Genomic DNA, 17,858 nt, shown 5'->3' on the forward strand with positions numbered 1-17,858 from the left:
GATTCTTCCGCTCACCCTATAAATACATTTCATAGGCATTGTAAATGTTAACCATCAATCTGTTCACAAATGCAGCAACATGAAACAGTAAGCTGTGTGCTCAGACATTTCAATGGGTGAATCGTTTTTTATGAACATTTTAATCCAGTCAAAAACAGAAGGAACCAATCAGCGCGTGATCTGCATCAGGAAGGCTGAGATGTTACGAAAGAGCCACATTTATTAGTCTGAGAACGAAATCGGCCCCATCAATCAGTGTTGCCACAGTAACGGCTGCCTGTTGCTTGGTAACAGAGCCCACCTCTCGAGCCTACGCCGTATGCGCATGCGCGGCGACCGTCAGCTGGTCCCCGGAGCAGCAGCATCATGGCGGCGTCCACTCGTAGCGTGCAGCTCGCCTTGCGGAGAGCGATAGCCCCGTCGTTGGTGGTGATTTTAGGAGCTACCGGCACCGGGAAGTCCAAACTGGCGATAGAGATCGGGAAACGGCTTCGGGGAGAAATAATCAGCGCCGACTCCATGCAGGTAGGAGAAGTGTCACGACGGGGAAATGCGCTGGGAGACCTTGACGGAGCAGCCATAATGCTCTGGATGACGCTCAGATGATTGGAATAAATCGAGTAAAACAAGTTATTCTCGGTATTCTTTACCACGATTAACGAATGCAAACACACAGGCTGTCGTCTAACCTGCCGTTTCACCACGAGAGCCGAGCAGAAAGCTAAATTTAACTGCGCCAGAAAGCAGGCGTTAGCATAACTGCTAACATGACAGTAGTTTTACACCACAACCAGACCTAGCTAGCTTCCACCACGAACAGCCTAAGGTCTGCTCTGACTCCTCACCAGCATTTACCATCCCCTCAGACGTGTAGTGTGTGTCTGTGTGGGGCTTTGCAGGGACACTGCAGCTGGAGACAGTGAAGATACGCCACAAAAATGAGCTCATGAATCCGTGCAACAGGCTTTGTAGTTGTGCAGAGGTCACGGTAGATGAAGAAGAAGGATCAATAGGACTTTCTCAAGACAAGTACACACAAAAGAAAGATATTTGTCAGGATAAAACAGCACTTTATTGAGTCCTAGACTGTCTGTCCACCTCGTGTCCCTTTGTCCTGGTCTGGACCCCATGATATGAAAAGAGGAAAGGTCTTGATTTAGTCTATGATTTAGCCATTTTCATCTAATGATTGTGCATTATCAAGACGCTCCCTTTAGGACAGATGAGTGAAGCACAAACTGTTTATTAAACCAGTGAGGACGTGTAAACCTGTGAAAGAGCAATATTTGCAACTAATGGTGATGGCAGTGATGATAGGTTGTATTGAAAACTATGGGCCAAGTCAAGGGAATTGAAGTATGAACAGGGTAAAAGGAAGCCTAGAAGAAAACGTGAATTCTCTCAATATAATTATCAACTATTAAAGCACCAGAACCCAACAGTGAAAGTAGTTTGTGATACAATAAATAATCAATTCATACTGTATAAATGCTTTTTGAGGAATGATATCAAGTGGCTGATAGGGAGGTTGTAAAGCTTGATAATGTTAGAATCATGAACTAAAACTGAGAGATACGTGAGGTGCTAAATGGTCTTGGAAAATAAACTTGAAAATAAATAGTGCTTTGCTTACTGAGTAAAAATAGCATCTGACTTCATTTCAGTCATTTGTGTAAGAAGCACAGCAGCATGGCACTGAGCTAAATAAATAAAAGGATGAGTGAATGCTGATGAGTCATCGCTGAACTGATCGCTGAGATGTTGTTTATTCAGTTTTTTTTGTGGTTTTCTTCATAGCTAATCCGGTCACAGTTAATCTGGGACAATTTCTTAACATTACATTGAGTGGGAATAGTAGAAGCTGTATGTTAAACAGTATGTTTTCACTTCCCCGTGTGTGTGTGTGTTTGTGTCAGTGAGAGTGTATGTGTGTGTGTGTCGGTGAAGCAGCATTCAAAAACTCCCACGCTTGCGTCCCCCTTCACACTCACACTCCTTTCCCTCAGTCCCGCCCTCCCTTTTTTTGGGTTCCCAGGCTCCGTTGCCGCAGCAACCAGAGGGCGCGCACACAAAAGAAAAGATTGGGTACCAGTTTGAGTCCGGGTCATGCTAGAGCAACGCATGGACACACACACACACACACACACAGGAACACACTCTCACATACACGCACTCTCGCAAATATAGTTTATCCAAATTTCCCAGTGTGCAGCAGTGATTTCTCCGCCCGCAGGATTCAATCACTCATCACATCTTTCATCCTCTTTCTCCTGCTTCAGCACCACCTCGCCTCCCCACCCCACCCCACCCCGCCCCTCTCCTTCCCGCCACTTGGCGTGCGCATTGTCCTTGAGTGTGCGCGTCCCTGCGGAGAGCGACTCTTCCAGCAGTCACCTGGTACTGGGTAAACTGGGTTACGCTAATAACATTTCAGCCCAAAAATATCCCCACCACCACCAGCAGCAGCAGCAGCAGCAGCAGCAGCTGTGGTGGGGAAGAAGCTGGTGGCCTAGTTGCAGTGCGGCTCCACCATCCCTGGTCTGGTTGCTAGTACCCTCCTGTTGGTGTGTGTGACAGCGAGAGAAAGCGAGGGAGACACGCAGACACGGAGTGAGTGAGTGAGAGAGAGAGAGAGACTGCTTATGTGAGAATGAGGCTGTGTATAGGCTAGAACGGGCCTGTGTTGTCTTTGGGATAGGAAACAGTCTGGTCTTGTTTGGGAGAAAGCAGCATTGTGCTGAGCTGGTGCATATTCAGCGCCGCGCTACGCCAGCCCAGCAGCTGATAGTGAATGGGCATGCTGTGGCCACTGGGAAGTGCCTATTGTCCCAGGGAGAATTGGTTCCCACACTCCCTAACACTCCTATTGTGTTATCATCACCCACCCCTCCTGCCCCTGGCCCATGTGCCCCCCCATCCCAGCCCACAGTTCATTGGACATGCAGAGGGATATTATTCACTCGTTAAATGAACATGCTATCTATGGCACACACATACACACACACACAAGTGCTTTGCTGTGCTGCCTACCAGTGTAAACCCGTCGTTCCCAAAGTGCGGTCCAGGCAGGGAGCGGTGGGAGCCTTTAGAGGCTTCCAGCAAAAACTGTCACTGTTCTTTCACACCCTAAAAGCTGGAATTATGGGAAATGTGGGTGTGATTTAAGGTCCGCCAGCCCTCAGTGTTCCCATCAGCCCACCTATTTATGGCAGGATTATGTCACTGGTATCTGCTTGTCTTATAAGTCTTAAATTACCCATTAATTTCAAATCTTACACAGAGAATCAGAGGTTTCTTTGCACCATGTTCACTATTGGATGGATCCAGATCTGGGTTAGTAGTACAGCACTTCATAGGCTGTACTAAATTTAGCTAAACTCAATGCCCTTTTAGATTTAACTTTCTAAGGTTCCGTTTCTTCTGCTGTAAACTTAAAGGTTTTTAGTTTTTGAAATACTAGACTTCAATCTTTAGAAGCTTAAATTCAGCTATAAAATCAGCTGAAAATAAAAAAATCCTTAGAGAGCCGTATAACCCTGTACCTATGGGCTTTTTTGTAATATTAGATAGATGAGGTTCATCTTCATCAGAACATAGTCCAATAGGTTTAACATCAGTGAAAAGATGCATAACGTTTTGATATGTTAAGTTATTTTTATAGAAAGTGCCTTTTTATTTAAATTTATAAGGGAGAGAGAGAAAAGGGGGATGACTCGTAGCGGGCCGTGGGTCGGACCAGGACCCCTGTGGTTAGGACAAAGCCTTTGTGATATATGAGCTCATCAACTGATCCGCTGGGACCAGGGCTAAAGTTTGAATTAAAGTGAGAGCAGATTAAATGCGAGACTTCTATCTATCTATATTAGACCCAAACAATTCATTGAAATATGATCGAAATTATGAACAAATCCACATTGTAGGAGCAGCAGTTTTCATTCAAAAGTAAAAAGCGTGTCACAACAACATACCTGCAGTATCTACACGGCCTATAAATTATACTCTCCTTAAGGGGACAAGTTTTTTCCGTGACAGCGAAATGCAAAAATATCCCCTCCGACTGGAAATAAGCCAAAAATAATGGCAATATGATTTGCATATCATTCAGCCCCCGCGTATTTAATAGAAGAATAACAATCATAAGTTACTGTTGTGCTGATTGTTTGAAATTGCACAAGCTGTAGGATTTAATTGTCTGAATCAGGCTTTTGATGAGCTGACATCATTTGTCAGTCAAGTGCGACCTCAGGGGAGAGCGGGGCGATTCATCAGGCCGCCGTAGACTGACGACGCTCTGCGAGGCATTATTGGTAATAGGAAACAGCTGAAATAGACAGTGACAGCGAGGGGATGGAGTGAGTGCACTTCAGAGGTGATTCATGCGAGGAGTGCTCAGACTGAAACATTAGATCAGCGCACTTAAACCTGTGATCATCGCTCACACGTTGCTGCGGCGAGTTTCCCGTCTCACCCCCCCCCCCACTCCACTTCAAGAAAGCTGGCAGCAGCCGAGCTTTGCCATACTCTCCATGCTGTCATACGTCTGTCACTTCATCCTCGTCTATCACTTCTACAAATCTGCCTACCAACCTAAAGGATCTGAAAGTCCTGTAGCTGCTTTAACCTAAGCACGCTACAAACAAACTGCTGCTACTTTGCACTAGACCACAGTCCATTTCCCACGGTGCCGATTAAGTATGTATCGGGATTCTGTAAGATTTGTTTGTTGTGATATAGTTCAGGTATTACATTACAGATGCTTGATTTCTCGTGGGACACTTGAACGCACCAGCGAGGAGGAGTTTTAAAAGAACAGCCTCTGCTCGATACTTTAAAACTGAACTCTGACAACTTCGTGTTCACTGGATCTCTAGAAAGTTTCAAGCGTGTTTATATTACATGGTGAAATAACTGGATAGTAATTGCTGCTTTGAGGATGGGAAATGAATGTAAATTGCTAATTATTAATGCAAAGTCCATTCAATCATGTGATAATTGGCTAAATCATGCAAAAAAACCCCCACCAGCTCCATTCTGTTATTACTTTATTAAAAGATTAAAATCGTAAAACATTTTCCGCTCTCTAAACAAAGTTTGTGCTCACTGTGCTGTTTGCGCGTGAGCGGATTTCTCACGCTCGCTCACATTCAAGCGTTTAATGTGTTAACTAATAACACATTGTCACCACAAAATAAATTGTTTCAGTGCAGGCTGTTTAAAAAAAAAAGGCGGTGGGTGTGTGCATGGAAGTGATTCACTAAAGGGCCATCGGAGGTCCTTGGGGGCGAGGCAGTGTAACAGGTCATGCACATGAACGCACCATTACATTAGTTTTTAGGGACCATTGGAAGCATTTGGTGGCCGGTGACCCTTTTGCTTTGTGCGCGTACAAAAGACGGAGCTGCCGTGTCCTCTTAGCCGTGGAAGTGGAGACAAAGGAAGACAAATTGTCAGGCTTACTTATTTTCTGAGAAACGGGAGAGAGAGCGGGAGGAAAGCCGCCCTGCGCCGTCTCACCCCGAGGACCGGAGGAGAGGAGAGGGTTTGTCGGAAGTCAACCATTGGATGGTGATGTAGCCGCCGTGATGGTTCCTTATTGGCCAGAGGTTGTTACAGACAGACACACACACACACACCACCTGCTCTGCTTATCTACGCATCAAACACATCCTACACTCAGACTGTGCAGCTATGTGTTATATCCCTCTAATTCGCTCGCAGTCATCCCTCCTCCTCTTTCTCCCATCTCTCTCTGTTTCTGTGCATATCTCTCTATCTCTCTCTCTCTCTCTCTGCCCCCCCTCGTCCTCCTGTCTCTCTCTATCTGTCTGGTGTGGCTATGACCTGTCTGGGCTTTGACGTATGTGTTTGTATTGTAACTGAGGCGATGCTGCTGCCTCCCACATCCGATTTATGATGCATGCTTTTTAAGTAATCTAAGCCTGTGTAGGAGCCGGCCAAAAAACAGAGCTGATTAACTCTTATTTTTGTTGTGTGTGTGTGTATGTGTGTGCGTGTGTGTAGATTGCAGTCGGCGGGTGTGGTGATGCGGCCACTGCTACAGTAAAGCAAAGAGGGAGAGGAGGATGGCAGGATGGAGGAGGAGGAGGAGAAGGAGGTGGGGGGTGCAGGGGAGTGGTGGTGGTGGTGGTGGTGGTGGTGGTGGGGGGGGACAGCGCCATGAATGATTTATTAGTCTGGCATTACTGGGACATTCCCCACAGAGAGACGGGGAGAAGAAGGAAGGATGGAGGGATAAATTGTTGAAGGTTGGTGCCTTGAGGGAGAAGAAGAGAAGGGGTAAAGAAAAAAAAGGGGAAGGGGGGGGGGGGGGGGTGATGGGGGAGGCAGATAGGTGTTGAGTCGTGAGTATAACAGCAGTGGGTTCAGAGGGAGGGATAGAAATGTTGAGCCAGCGTACAGTGTGTCTACAGGGCCGGGGGTCAGAGCAAGGACGAATTACACTGCACCAGGGTCGACCCATTACAACCCAGCCTGCTGTTGTTTCAGACTGGAGCCTTTGACAGTTTGGCATTTTATGGCTGTGAGTATTAAAGGAAATGTAACAATTAAATGAATAAAAAAAGTCAAGGACATGTATTTTTAGAGATTTTTGTATTATGGTGTAATTAAGATCTTCATTCATCAAGATCTTCATCCACTCACTTAAGTTTAAACCACTAATGAAATTGTTAACACGTCGGATCTGATTTAGAAAACACACATTCATGTATTCAGTACCAGTAATCATTTTAAGGACAGTGATCCTAAGACTCACATTCAGGTTATTGGATGATGCAAAAACTCACAACACCGGTTATAGCAGCACGTTCATGTATTTGCAGGCAGATTCTGCAGTGCACGGCCATGTTGATGGCCACCGTACTATAAGGTTTATGGGATTGCACACAAGTCATAACGACAGACACACCCTCACCGTGAACCTGATCACACCAGTGTTTAGAATGATCGTGTTACTTTGCTCATGGCAGCAAATTTTTTCACCTCGACTCAATTGTGGTGAAATTGCAGAGCGACGGTAACCCTGGCAGCACGCTGCCTGCATGCGTTTTTTGTTTTGCTGAACTGCGGCATCTCGCACATGTGTGATCACACCATCTGTATGTCTTCTGTGTCACTTTTCCTGCCAGGAGCTCCTGCTGTTTCTCTACATAGAGTAGAGTTACTTGAATGATGGATTCATTTTCATTATAAAAGTATTGTTATTATTACTATTTATAGAAAATATCAGCTCCTAAAGTGGTTAAAAACTATATTAAAGCAGAAGTAAGCGATATTTTTGTGTTAATATAAGTCTTAAATAGTTATATCTTCCGACAGCAATCACTTACATAGAGTGTTTGGACCGAAACACGGGTCTCTCAGTCACTCTGCTCTGCTCTGAGCCGAGGAGAAAACTTTTCTCGTATCCTACAAGTTTTATCCAATGAGGAGAGAGAACGGCATGAAGGGCTGTGTGTGCAGCCAAGGGATGCGCCTGGATATGGTGACGTAGGGACGAGGACCAATAGATCCATGACGAGGGCGGGGGCTGCTAACTCCATCGGCTGACAAGAAGTTATGGTGCGTTCAAGGCAGCCCGTAACTCGTGTTTTTCCGACCTGTGAAGTCGTACCAGTTCGATCTGGTACGAGTTCACGGGTCGGAAGTTACGAGTGGCCGTTATAGTGCACTTTCACAGGTAAAACAGGTCGGAAAAACACGAGTGGGTTGCCTGGAACGCTACAAAGTCGTAAGTCGTGACTTGAAGCTGTAATTTACGGTTTCAAAAGCCTGCCTGGAACGCAGCATTAGCCCAAACGACCGGATCGCTTACTTCTGCTTTAAGATTTTTTGGGACAACCATTGGTGTCAGTGTGACTATCACCAGGACTTTGATACTTTAATTTGTTGTCTGGGTGCTGTGTTGCCTGTAGTGTAGTTTCACCCTTTCCTTAAGAAAAGTAAAAGAAGAATAGTGATGTTAAATGCTCATCCAAAAAATACAAACATTGTCCTTCCTGTGTGCAAACAGACACACTGACATCCCTCCACTCACAGTTAGATGGTAATAGTCTGAACTTTGCTAATATAAAAAAAACAACAACCAAAAAAGCCTGTGTTTGTTGCTGCAGTTTTAGATGACCCCATTTTCTACAGTGTATTTCAGAGCTACGCTAATGCTAATGTTGGCTATAGCCAAATCATTGGCAGGACTTTCCATTTCACAGTAAATGCCCTCCACTGCTTCCACATTTAAAATTCATTTTGCTGTGATGCCCATTCAGGATCGATGGGAGCTTCACCCATCACCAGCTCACCAACTGTATGTGGACCAGAAATGAAACAACGGATCCACTTCATTAGTGCTGAGAACCAGTCCAGTGGATCAGATGGGTGCACTCCTTCACAATGTTATACATATATTGTACCCATAGTTGTAATCAGAGTAACAGTTTAGATGAATGAAATACCAATACTCACAAACTGCTGGGCTTAAACTACACTGAAGGTCTGCTTCTTCTCCCTCCCCAACCCCCTGGAGTCTTGTTTTATGTCTCAATGGGTGTTTGTTCTCTCTATTTCTTTCTTTTTCTTCATTCCTCTATGTTTCTCTTGCCCTCTTTCTTTCTTTCTTTCTTTTGGTCTCGCCCCCCCCCTCCCCTCTCAATCCCTCGCTCCTCCTTATTTATATGGCAGAGGAACAGCTGTCTCGTGCAGGGCGTAAGGTTGGCCAGGCAGGCCGGCTGCAGGCTCCGCGGAGCTCGAACACTGAGCTCATTGTCTCGCTCACACACTCGCACACAGACACTCCTCTCTCACTCGCAGCACAGGCCACACCGTCACATCCATTCACATCCATTTGAAAAGCGAGACGGGAAAGAGTGGGCAGCTGAACCCACATTAACTGGGCCTCCATTGAAGTACATTAATGTGAATTATGACGTTTGCAATTATAATTAGTCTAATGTGATGAGCCAAATCGCTGAAACATTTCCGCAGTAATTTCCCAGAAAACACCCTTTACACGCCATTTGAGGCTTTTTGAATTTATTTAGTAAGAGTTGATACAAAAGATAACGCCTGGCCTTGTTTATCTGCTCAGTAGTTTGATCTCTTTGCAGTTTAAAGGTGGTTGTAAAGTGTTTGTCCACCTCCTGTAAATCTTGTGCATGCTGGCATTTCCACACACACACACACACACACTGCTCATTAATAGGGAGCTGCTAAGTGCATTTCCTTGTTTGGTCTACACATGGCATGAAATATGACCAACAGTATAGCTGCAACCAAACAACTTGCTCAGCACTAATTCTTCCTCCAGTTTTTTTGTCGTACTTTTACGTCTCTATCGCAATCCTGTCATGTCTTAATTCTTACTTCCAAAAAAAGCTTGACAGTTACTCTTCCTCCTTTTTTTTATTGTGACATCTTTGTTGAGTTTCCTCCAGAAGACATGTAAACAGGATTATGTTGATCTTAATCTTTGACGCCTTTATGTCTCTGAGCTGGATCATCGCTGCAATTTGTCGCTCATTTCCATCACCTTTACTGAAATTCTTCATTTTTTCTCATTTTGTCTGATTTGCTGCTTTCCCTCTAAGCATTTTTCTGTTGACATCTTCAAATTTCTTTTTATTCTTTCTTTTTAATTTAAATGGTAAATGGACTTGCACTTATGTAATGTTTTTCTAGTGCCTGGGACCACTCAAAACTCAAATATACATTCATACATTTTTTTTGTATGGTTACCATGTCTAACCATTGACACACACATTCACAAACTGATGATACATCGGGAGCAAGTGTGGGTTCAGTGTCTTGCACTGCAGTGCACTTGGACCTGCGGGCTGTATAGCCAGGAATCGAACCACCAACCTTCTGGTGGGTGGACGACCTGATCTAATTCCTGAACAACAGCCGCCCTGTCTTCTTCTGCGTGCTTTACTCGCAGGTTTTCTTGTTCTTGCTAAGGTGAAATCTGCGATTCTCTAACATGCAAACACGTAAATGTACATTAAGGAGCTGTTATGTAACAATTAGCTGTGCACTGTCAGCGGCAGGTCAGGATGAACGGAATGAAAGAGATCGTGAGGAAGAGGAGGAGGAGGACAGATGGGACTCAGGAACCAGAGGCTGTTAGTGAAACCATCAAGGTTAAGAAAGTAGAGTAAAAAAAAAAAGATTCGGGCATTATTTTTGTCGAAGCCACGTGTCTCAATATTGTCCTTGGAAGCAGCCGTTGTAGAGGAAAGTTCAGCATGGAGTTCAGTGGGCAGCTGTTCCAAAGCTTTAATCAACATTGCGTCACATCTTCCTTGCACGTGGAGTTGTGCTGAAATCAACACTTTGGAGGAGTCCTTAGATGTGCTCAGGAAAAATGGAAATTCAAACGTCTACATTTCCATGACAACGCCATCGTTTGATGAAGATCATATGATGTAATTGAAAGCTCCAAGACAGCCGCTAAATGGGCCATGCGGCGGGGAGCGTGTTCCGCCAACTTCCACAAAGTTGTGAGCGCATGTTATGAAGAGAGCGTTTGTCCCTTCACCATGCAGGGAACAAAAAGTGTGTTAATGTGGCAGGGGTGGGGCTCAGAATCAGAGACATGTGACCCTCAGTGTGTGTGTGTGTGTCTCTCTCTCTCACACACACACACACACACACACACACAGACAACATAATGCTGTTCTATCTCTTGGAGCATCTCTATCTGACTTTCTCTCTTTCTCACTTTTCTGCTGCTACCTATCATCCTGTGTGTGTGTGTGTGTGAGAGAGAGAGAGAGTGTGAGTGTGTGTGTGTGTGTGTGTGAGAGCAGTGAAGACAGGAGGGGTGGTGGTGGATAATGTGTGCAAATTTGTCGGGGAGCATCCTGTTCTCTGTAACAAGTACACAGTGCTCTTCTGTCTGTTTATCTCCTTTTCTCTGTCATCCTCTCCACTGTTGGTCTCTTGAAAAAAACCCTTTCAACCTTCACATTCATTCATTAATCTCCATCCATCCATCCATCCATCCATGAATCCATCCCTCCCTCGGCTGACAGCGGTGTCGTGCAGAGAAGCCGTGAATAATTTATCAGCCTGGGTTGTTCTGCCCTGCCCTGCTCCCCACTTTTGGCTTGCTGCGGTGCTCAAGAACATTTGGTGAATTGCACGCAAACCCACACGCGCTGTCACCAAGGATATGATCAATAACCTATGCACAGTTGTATTGATTATCTCATGCGCGCATGTGGCTTTAAACAGTCTGTGATATTGTCGCTTTGCAATGTGAGATTTTCGACTACAGGAAGATGCTGTTTAACAAAGTTACGGGGTATTCCAGAGGATGTGGGCACGCCTTGCACCACAAAATGCTTCTTAAGATGAAAAACAAAGCTGAGACAAAATAAGATCATGAGGTCTCATTCTCACTTGCATGTTCTCACTTGCATTAAACAAAAATAACACCAAAAGATCTAAAAAAAAAAAAAAAAAGTTGACTCACCCAAATTGATGTTTTGCCACTGTCTGACTTCAAATGAATTAAGTAAAACCGACGCTGCGACTACAAAAAATGTAAATACCACAACTAAACAACTAAACTCAATCAGAAAGAGCTTTGAAGTATGTAATTATTTGGTAACTTTAGAGTAAGAAAAGTAAGGCATAGGTTTAGGTTTTTATGGCTTAATTAGGTAATGTTGGCTCTATCAGTTTGTTGAAAACAGTGGCTCTTGTAAACTTTAGGTGTTTAAGAACTCTGAAAAGGGGCTTTAAATGTTTTGTTGATGGCTACGTATAGCCTACCTGACCTAGTGCTAAAAGACTGAGGCTAAAGCTACATGTGGTGCATGTCCCAGGCAGAGTAAATATTCTCACCACCTGATAATCCAGGTTCTTATTTTGAATTAAATCTATTTTATTTTTATTTTAACATTAGTGTACAGAAAAGAAAAAATAATTTTATTCCACCCTGATAGATGAGTTAATACACTAATTTTATGACCCAGACGATGTAGCCCAAACTTTGTGCAAAAATCTATTTTCGAGTAAATCATTCATTTCTGTTCATTTTATCAATTTATTCACATGACATTTTTGTTGACACTTTTGGCTTGGCCCAGATGTAATGTTCGGTCGGCTGTCGGTTAGTCATATGCTAGCCTAAAGTTGTAGTCCACCTTAGAGCAGAAACACATATTGTTTGATCAGTATTTCCCACTTTTTCTCTTTGATGCTTGATTTTTGAAGATAAAACCAGATCTTCTTTAAATGCCTCATCTTGCCTCACACTTAAGACATGTAGAGAAATCTAAGCTTTGACAGGCCTGCTGTGCCCAGTCACAATTTCTTATCACACTAATGACACTTCTAGGTTGCAGGTAGATATGGTGTTGTATTATAACCCTCTAATATTAGCATCTCTAAAAAGAACACTGTGTGTGTGTGTGTGTGTGTGTGTGTGTGTGTGTGTGTGTGTTTCGAACCCTGTACTTTCTCATCTTTCCACATCTACACCACATGTTCCAGCTGCACAAACCTCAAAGAGATTTCAGTCAGGAAAATGTCTGAGCCATAGAAGTAAAAAAAATCTAAACTTTCCTCAATGCATGGGAAAAATCAGCTCACGATTGAACTCGTGAGTGACTTTATTCATTCATCTCCTCATGCTGTAAAGGTGATACTCATGTTCATTTGGGATTATGATGCAGTCCCATAGCTGATTGCTCATGATTCCTACTCTAAATTATTGAACAATAAAGTGTTTCACCAAGATGGTTTTTCCCAAATCAAGGCTGAATCCAACCAGAAGCTTCAGTCCAAAGTGTTTGGGACTTTTTTTTTTTTTACTCAGAAGGGTTTCATAAAGTTTTCCTGGCAGCTTCGTGCTGATTCACTTTCTGAGCCACACACACACTTTAAATGGTTGATGGTAGACTACACACAGATGCTAAGCAGAAGACGGGGCAGTAGGAGTGTATTTGCATGATAAATAAGGGGAGATTTTTTATATTTTACCATCTGCAATTTCTTTAGGTCAAATTTTAACTTATGTTTTTCTGCAATTTGGATATTGTTGGTCTACCATGGCCTACATTTAATCTACACTACATTTACTAACTACTTTGGTGTCCTTTGAACCTACAGATGGACCAACGCTTGCTGCATTTTCATTTGTGTCGGCATCCTGTTGGCTCCCTATATGGAAAAAGGCAACATCCACACAATTACGTTATAGTTTTAAAGTTTAGTTTAAAGTGATACGCCAACAATTTTTTTTCATCTCTTGCCTCACTCCCGAGTCCATGACAAGCAGATAGACACCATCCTTTCGACTGTGCGTGCAGTAACAAGTGAGATAGAGCTGTATCGCCCGTAATTAACTTAGCTCAAATGCTGGAAGTGTATAGGTAGTGTTAGCTTGCCTCCTACTCAAGCCGAAATCAGCAGTCAGAAGCTGATTTCATTTTAGCTCTAAACTCTGTAAATATATCACTTTATCAACATTTCAAACATTTTTAGGCGAGAAAGTAGCTGTTTAGATCAGCAGTGTGTCCTTAATTTGTCTAAATACCAGCTGTTTACAATTTTGTTCGGACAAATTCGGCGCTACTCATGCTAGCCGTTGTCACCAACGCACTTCCGGTTACTTCCGGTTACTTCTGGTTACTTCCGGTTACTTCCGGTTACTTTCACAAAATAAAACACCTGTTGCCCTTTACATACAGAAGTGCTTTTACTTTGAAATAGGAAGCAGACCTACCCTCGATGTAGCTAGCTTGAACCAAAATAAACCTTGCTTGAACCCTCCGTCTTGACTGATCTCGTCCCGTTACCGCTCAAGACGCCTTACCGGAGAGTTTTGTCAGCTCTGAGACGAAGATCGGTCCATTTAGAGTTGCTGAAGAGTGTCTCTGATGACTTGGTGGAGGCAGGCTAACACTACCTATCAGAGGTGGCAAAAGTACTCATATTCTGTACTTAAGTAGAAGTACAGATACATGTGTAAAAAAAAATTCTCACACACAGGCATGCACGTGCGCGTACGTACACACAGACACGGGCACATGGACAGGTTGCGCTTTGCTGCTCGTAAATGGTAAATGCGCTATACTGCGCTGATTGTACGGTGCCCCCCCCCCCCCCCCGTCGGATAGTCCGACCACCATCGCTTCCTTCCTCCATGCTGCTGCCTCCATGTCGCTGCTACAGTACAAGTTGGTAACTTGGTTCTCTCTCTACCGTCCCCCCCCTCCCTCCTCCCTCCCTCTTGTTCTCCCTCTTTCCCTCTCTAGTTCGTCACGTCTTTTACCGGTGCTTTTACGTTGTGTAAAAAAAAAAAGTAACAAGCCTGTTTTTACAATGTAAGGAGTAGAAAGTACATATTTTTGCGTATAAATGTAGGGAGTAAAAGTAAAAAGTCACGTAAAGTACAGACACCTGAAAAATCTACTTAAGTACAGTAACGAAGTATTTGTACTTCGTTACTTGCCACCTCTGCTACCTATACACTTCCAGCGTTTGAGCTAAGCTAATTACGGGCGATACGGCTCTATCTCCCTCGTTACTGCACGCACAGTCGAAAGGATGGTGTCTATCTGCTTGTCATGGACTCGGGAGTGAGGCAAGGCACGAAAAAAATGTCGGCGTATCCCTTTAAAGATGTTAGCTACAAGTTTAATTCCTCCCGGCCAGTCGGTCACACTCGCCCGCTCTCACTCCAACCTGTCAAAATTTATAAAACAATAATTTCTATACTACAAAAAAAAAATCAGTAAAATTGATACTTTTATTCTGCACCCTAGACGTTCTGTGGATGTATTATTTTTAAAAAATTAATCGTTTTGATGGTAAAATGGTAAATGGACTTGCACTTTATAGTGCTTTTCTAGTCTATCAGACCACTCAAAGCACTTTACACTGTAGGTCACATTCACCGTTTCACACACACATTCATACAGCGCTAGGCAATCTAACCATTCACACACATTCGTACAACCAATGGACACATTGGGGGGCAAGTGTGGGTTCAGTGTCTTGCCCAAGGACACTTCGACATGCTGTTCTTTTTCAACAGCATTCTGTTGAACTGTGTGTGTGTGGTTGTGTGAGTGGGTGCGCATGTGTGAGTTTAAGTGTGTATGTGGTGAAGATATGATTGTTTACTTGCACTCTTCAATTGATTTTTAATTGATTTTTATATAACTATTTTTACTGTAACTATGTATACCTGTTGTGAAGCACATTGAGTCTGCCTTGTGCATGAAATGCGCTTTATAAAAGTTGAATTGAATTGAATTGTTGCCAGGAGGAGCCTGGAATCGAACCACTGACCTTCCGGTTAGTGGACAACCCACTCTACCTCCTGAGCCACAGCCGATCAAAAAGTATAATCTTTAAGTATCTCATTCTACAATGACATGCAACATCCACAATACTAGATTTTGTGCCCTTTATACAAAGGCTTTTAAAAACACTGCTGCCCCCATTTTATTTAAAAGAAAAAATTACTCGGGAAACTAGAATTAATGATGTAGACCCAGTTGCTTCCTGCTTCAGTCTTGCATATGACTGGTGAATGAATAAAGGGGGAACAACAATGTCCATCCATTCTGTTTGAATGTTTCATACAGCCTTGCAAGGTGGAATAAAGGCACAACAGTCCTGTCCTGAACAGAGTAAAAGAGCTTTTATGTAGCGTTCCTTTTACTTATTCTATCCCTTGCAATTAGTAAAACTGAACAACCAATGACACAGCATTGAAAAGTGGCTCAAAAACACAAACTGAAGAAAGTGTTAATAGCTGACCTCCAAGCTGCTTAAAATAAATACTGCAGCCCTGACAGCTCTGAAAAGAAGAGTAGAGAAAGAGTGGCACAAACTACAGTGACTTCTACATTATGCAGGAGCCTACAAATCTACTGAAGGCTAAATGTGGGGGAGTCACCTTTCTTTGCAGTCACTCCACATGTAGATCCAGTTATCGGCGCTCATCAGTGTCCCGTGTCTTCACAGTACGACCCCTCTACAGCGCACAAGACTCTGAAGCTCTGCACAGGAAGTGAACATAAACTCAGTGGACGCCTTCTCAAAGGAGGATTTTCAAAATAATCAAGGACAATGGAACAAATGTAAACAAGACACACGTTCAAAGGATGAAAAGGTCATGGGGAGAGAGAACTGAACACTGTACAGAGACACTGTACCCCAAAACATCCCTGTAACACTCTGGACTCTGTGTGATCTTGGTGTGCGTGCATGTGTATGAGAGAGTGAGAGTGAGTGTGTGAGAATAAAAATCACGACAGACTACTGTATGACACCCAGCTGACACATTTCACGTGGGAGCACCGCCACCGGGTGATGTAAAATGGACAGAGGAGGTGTGGATGATAATTTTCAGAAATGGTCAGGAGTCGCTTTGTGTGAATGACAGACATCGATCCTGTTTAACAGCCCTGCTTACAGTTTCTGACAATGGCAAATATTTGTTTTATAAAAGCAGCGTTGACCAGGATTTTATGCTTTATTATGCTGGACAGACCACATCTACGGATTCTTATTCTATGCCATTAGTTTTTATATTTATTTCCTGCAAATAATGACACCTGTCTGTAGAAAAGCGAGCATTTATTTGATCATCTCTTTTGTGTCCCCTCAGGTGTACCAGGGCCTCGACATCATCACCAACAAGGTGACGGCCGAGGAGCTCTCCCAGTGCAGACATCACATGATCGGCTTTGTGGACCCGCTAGTTAGCAGCTACACGGTGGTGGACTTCAGGAACAAAGCCCTGGCTCTAATATCCTTTTCCTCAAAACGTGTGAAAGCAGAAGAGCAATGTTTGTTATCTTTAACGCCTCTCCACACACTTTGCCATCACCCCATCACATTTTGGATCCCTTCTTAACAAGTGGTAAATGCTGGGGAAGAATTCACTCGATCCGACTCTTACTAATTGGTCTGTGTCTGTGTGTGTTTGTGTGTAGACGGTGTGCTCTGTCCTTGTTTTGTCAGTGTGTCTCACTGCAGATGTTGCACTGAAAATGAGAAGAGAGACTAGAGATATTTATAGGAGTCTGTGTCAGTGGTGCATCTACACACACACACACACACACACACACACACACACACAGACTACCTTCTTAAATGCTGGCCTTCCTATAATTGTCAGGGCCGCTCATTGGCATCATGCATTTTCTAAATTCCAATCAACCCCAACCTAAACCTCATACCAAGCCCAAACCCTGAAAAACCCTTTGATTCTCTAAGAACTGCCCAAAATGTCCTCACAAGACTGGAACAACCTCACAACCGTGGCTTCAAACAAAAAAATGTACACACACACACACACATACATGCATAGTTTGGGCAGTCACACCCTCCTGCAGACTCCGGCCGTCAAACAGATGTGGAGAGGGGAGGCGATAACTAGGGGCGGTATAAATAGATCAGGATGGCATGCACACACACACTCTCTCTCTCACTTCCACACACACACACACTCTCTCTCACTTCCACACACACACTCTTGCCGAGTGCAGCGAGACGGGATGCGGTAGCTCCAAGAATAGGCTCAGTGCAGCGTGAGGCTGCTGGTGGGAAGAGGGAGAAATGGAAAGAGATGAATACAGATTAAAGGGATAGAAGCAGTGTGGAGGATTTTAAACTGAAGCACGGAGGAGAGACGACGGAGAGGAAGAACGGGAGTGTGAGTGTGTGCGTGTGTGTGTGTGTGTGTGTGTGTAATACCAAGAGAGGGCTGACAAGCTTGAGAAGTTCAAAGACGCAGGAACCTAATGACACATCATCAGCTATCAGCCCCTCACTCAATCATATAATCTCCCTCCTGAAGCCCTCCCTTGTCTCTC

General features: G+C 43.8%; 1 protein-coding gene across 2 annotated transcripts in view; it reads left to right on the forward strand.

The window, feature by feature from the left end:
- The first annotated feature begins 319 nt into the window (after positions 1–319).
- trit1 (tRNA isopentenyltransferase 1) overlaps positions 320–17,858 on the forward strand; it is a 42,578-nt gene continuing 25,039 nt past the window's right edge. For both annotated transcript variants that reach the window (XM_085791911.1, XM_085791912.1), the window contains exons 1-2: positions 320–525; positions 16,649–16,784. In XM_085791911.1, the coding sequence (XP_085648037.1) occupies positions 367–525; positions 16,649–16,784 (295 nt within the window). In that variant the 5' untranslated portion in view covers positions 320–366. The remainder of the gene's footprint in view (positions 526–16,648; positions 16,785–17,858) is intronic.

Source organism: Trachurus japonicus, chromosome 11 (assembly GCF_045865225.1).
Source record: "Trachurus japonicus isolate A0001 chromosome 11, Traja_1.0".
NCBI classification, from domain to species: Eukaryota; Metazoa; Chordata; class Actinopteri; order Carangiformes; family Carangidae; genus Trachurus; species Trachurus japonicus.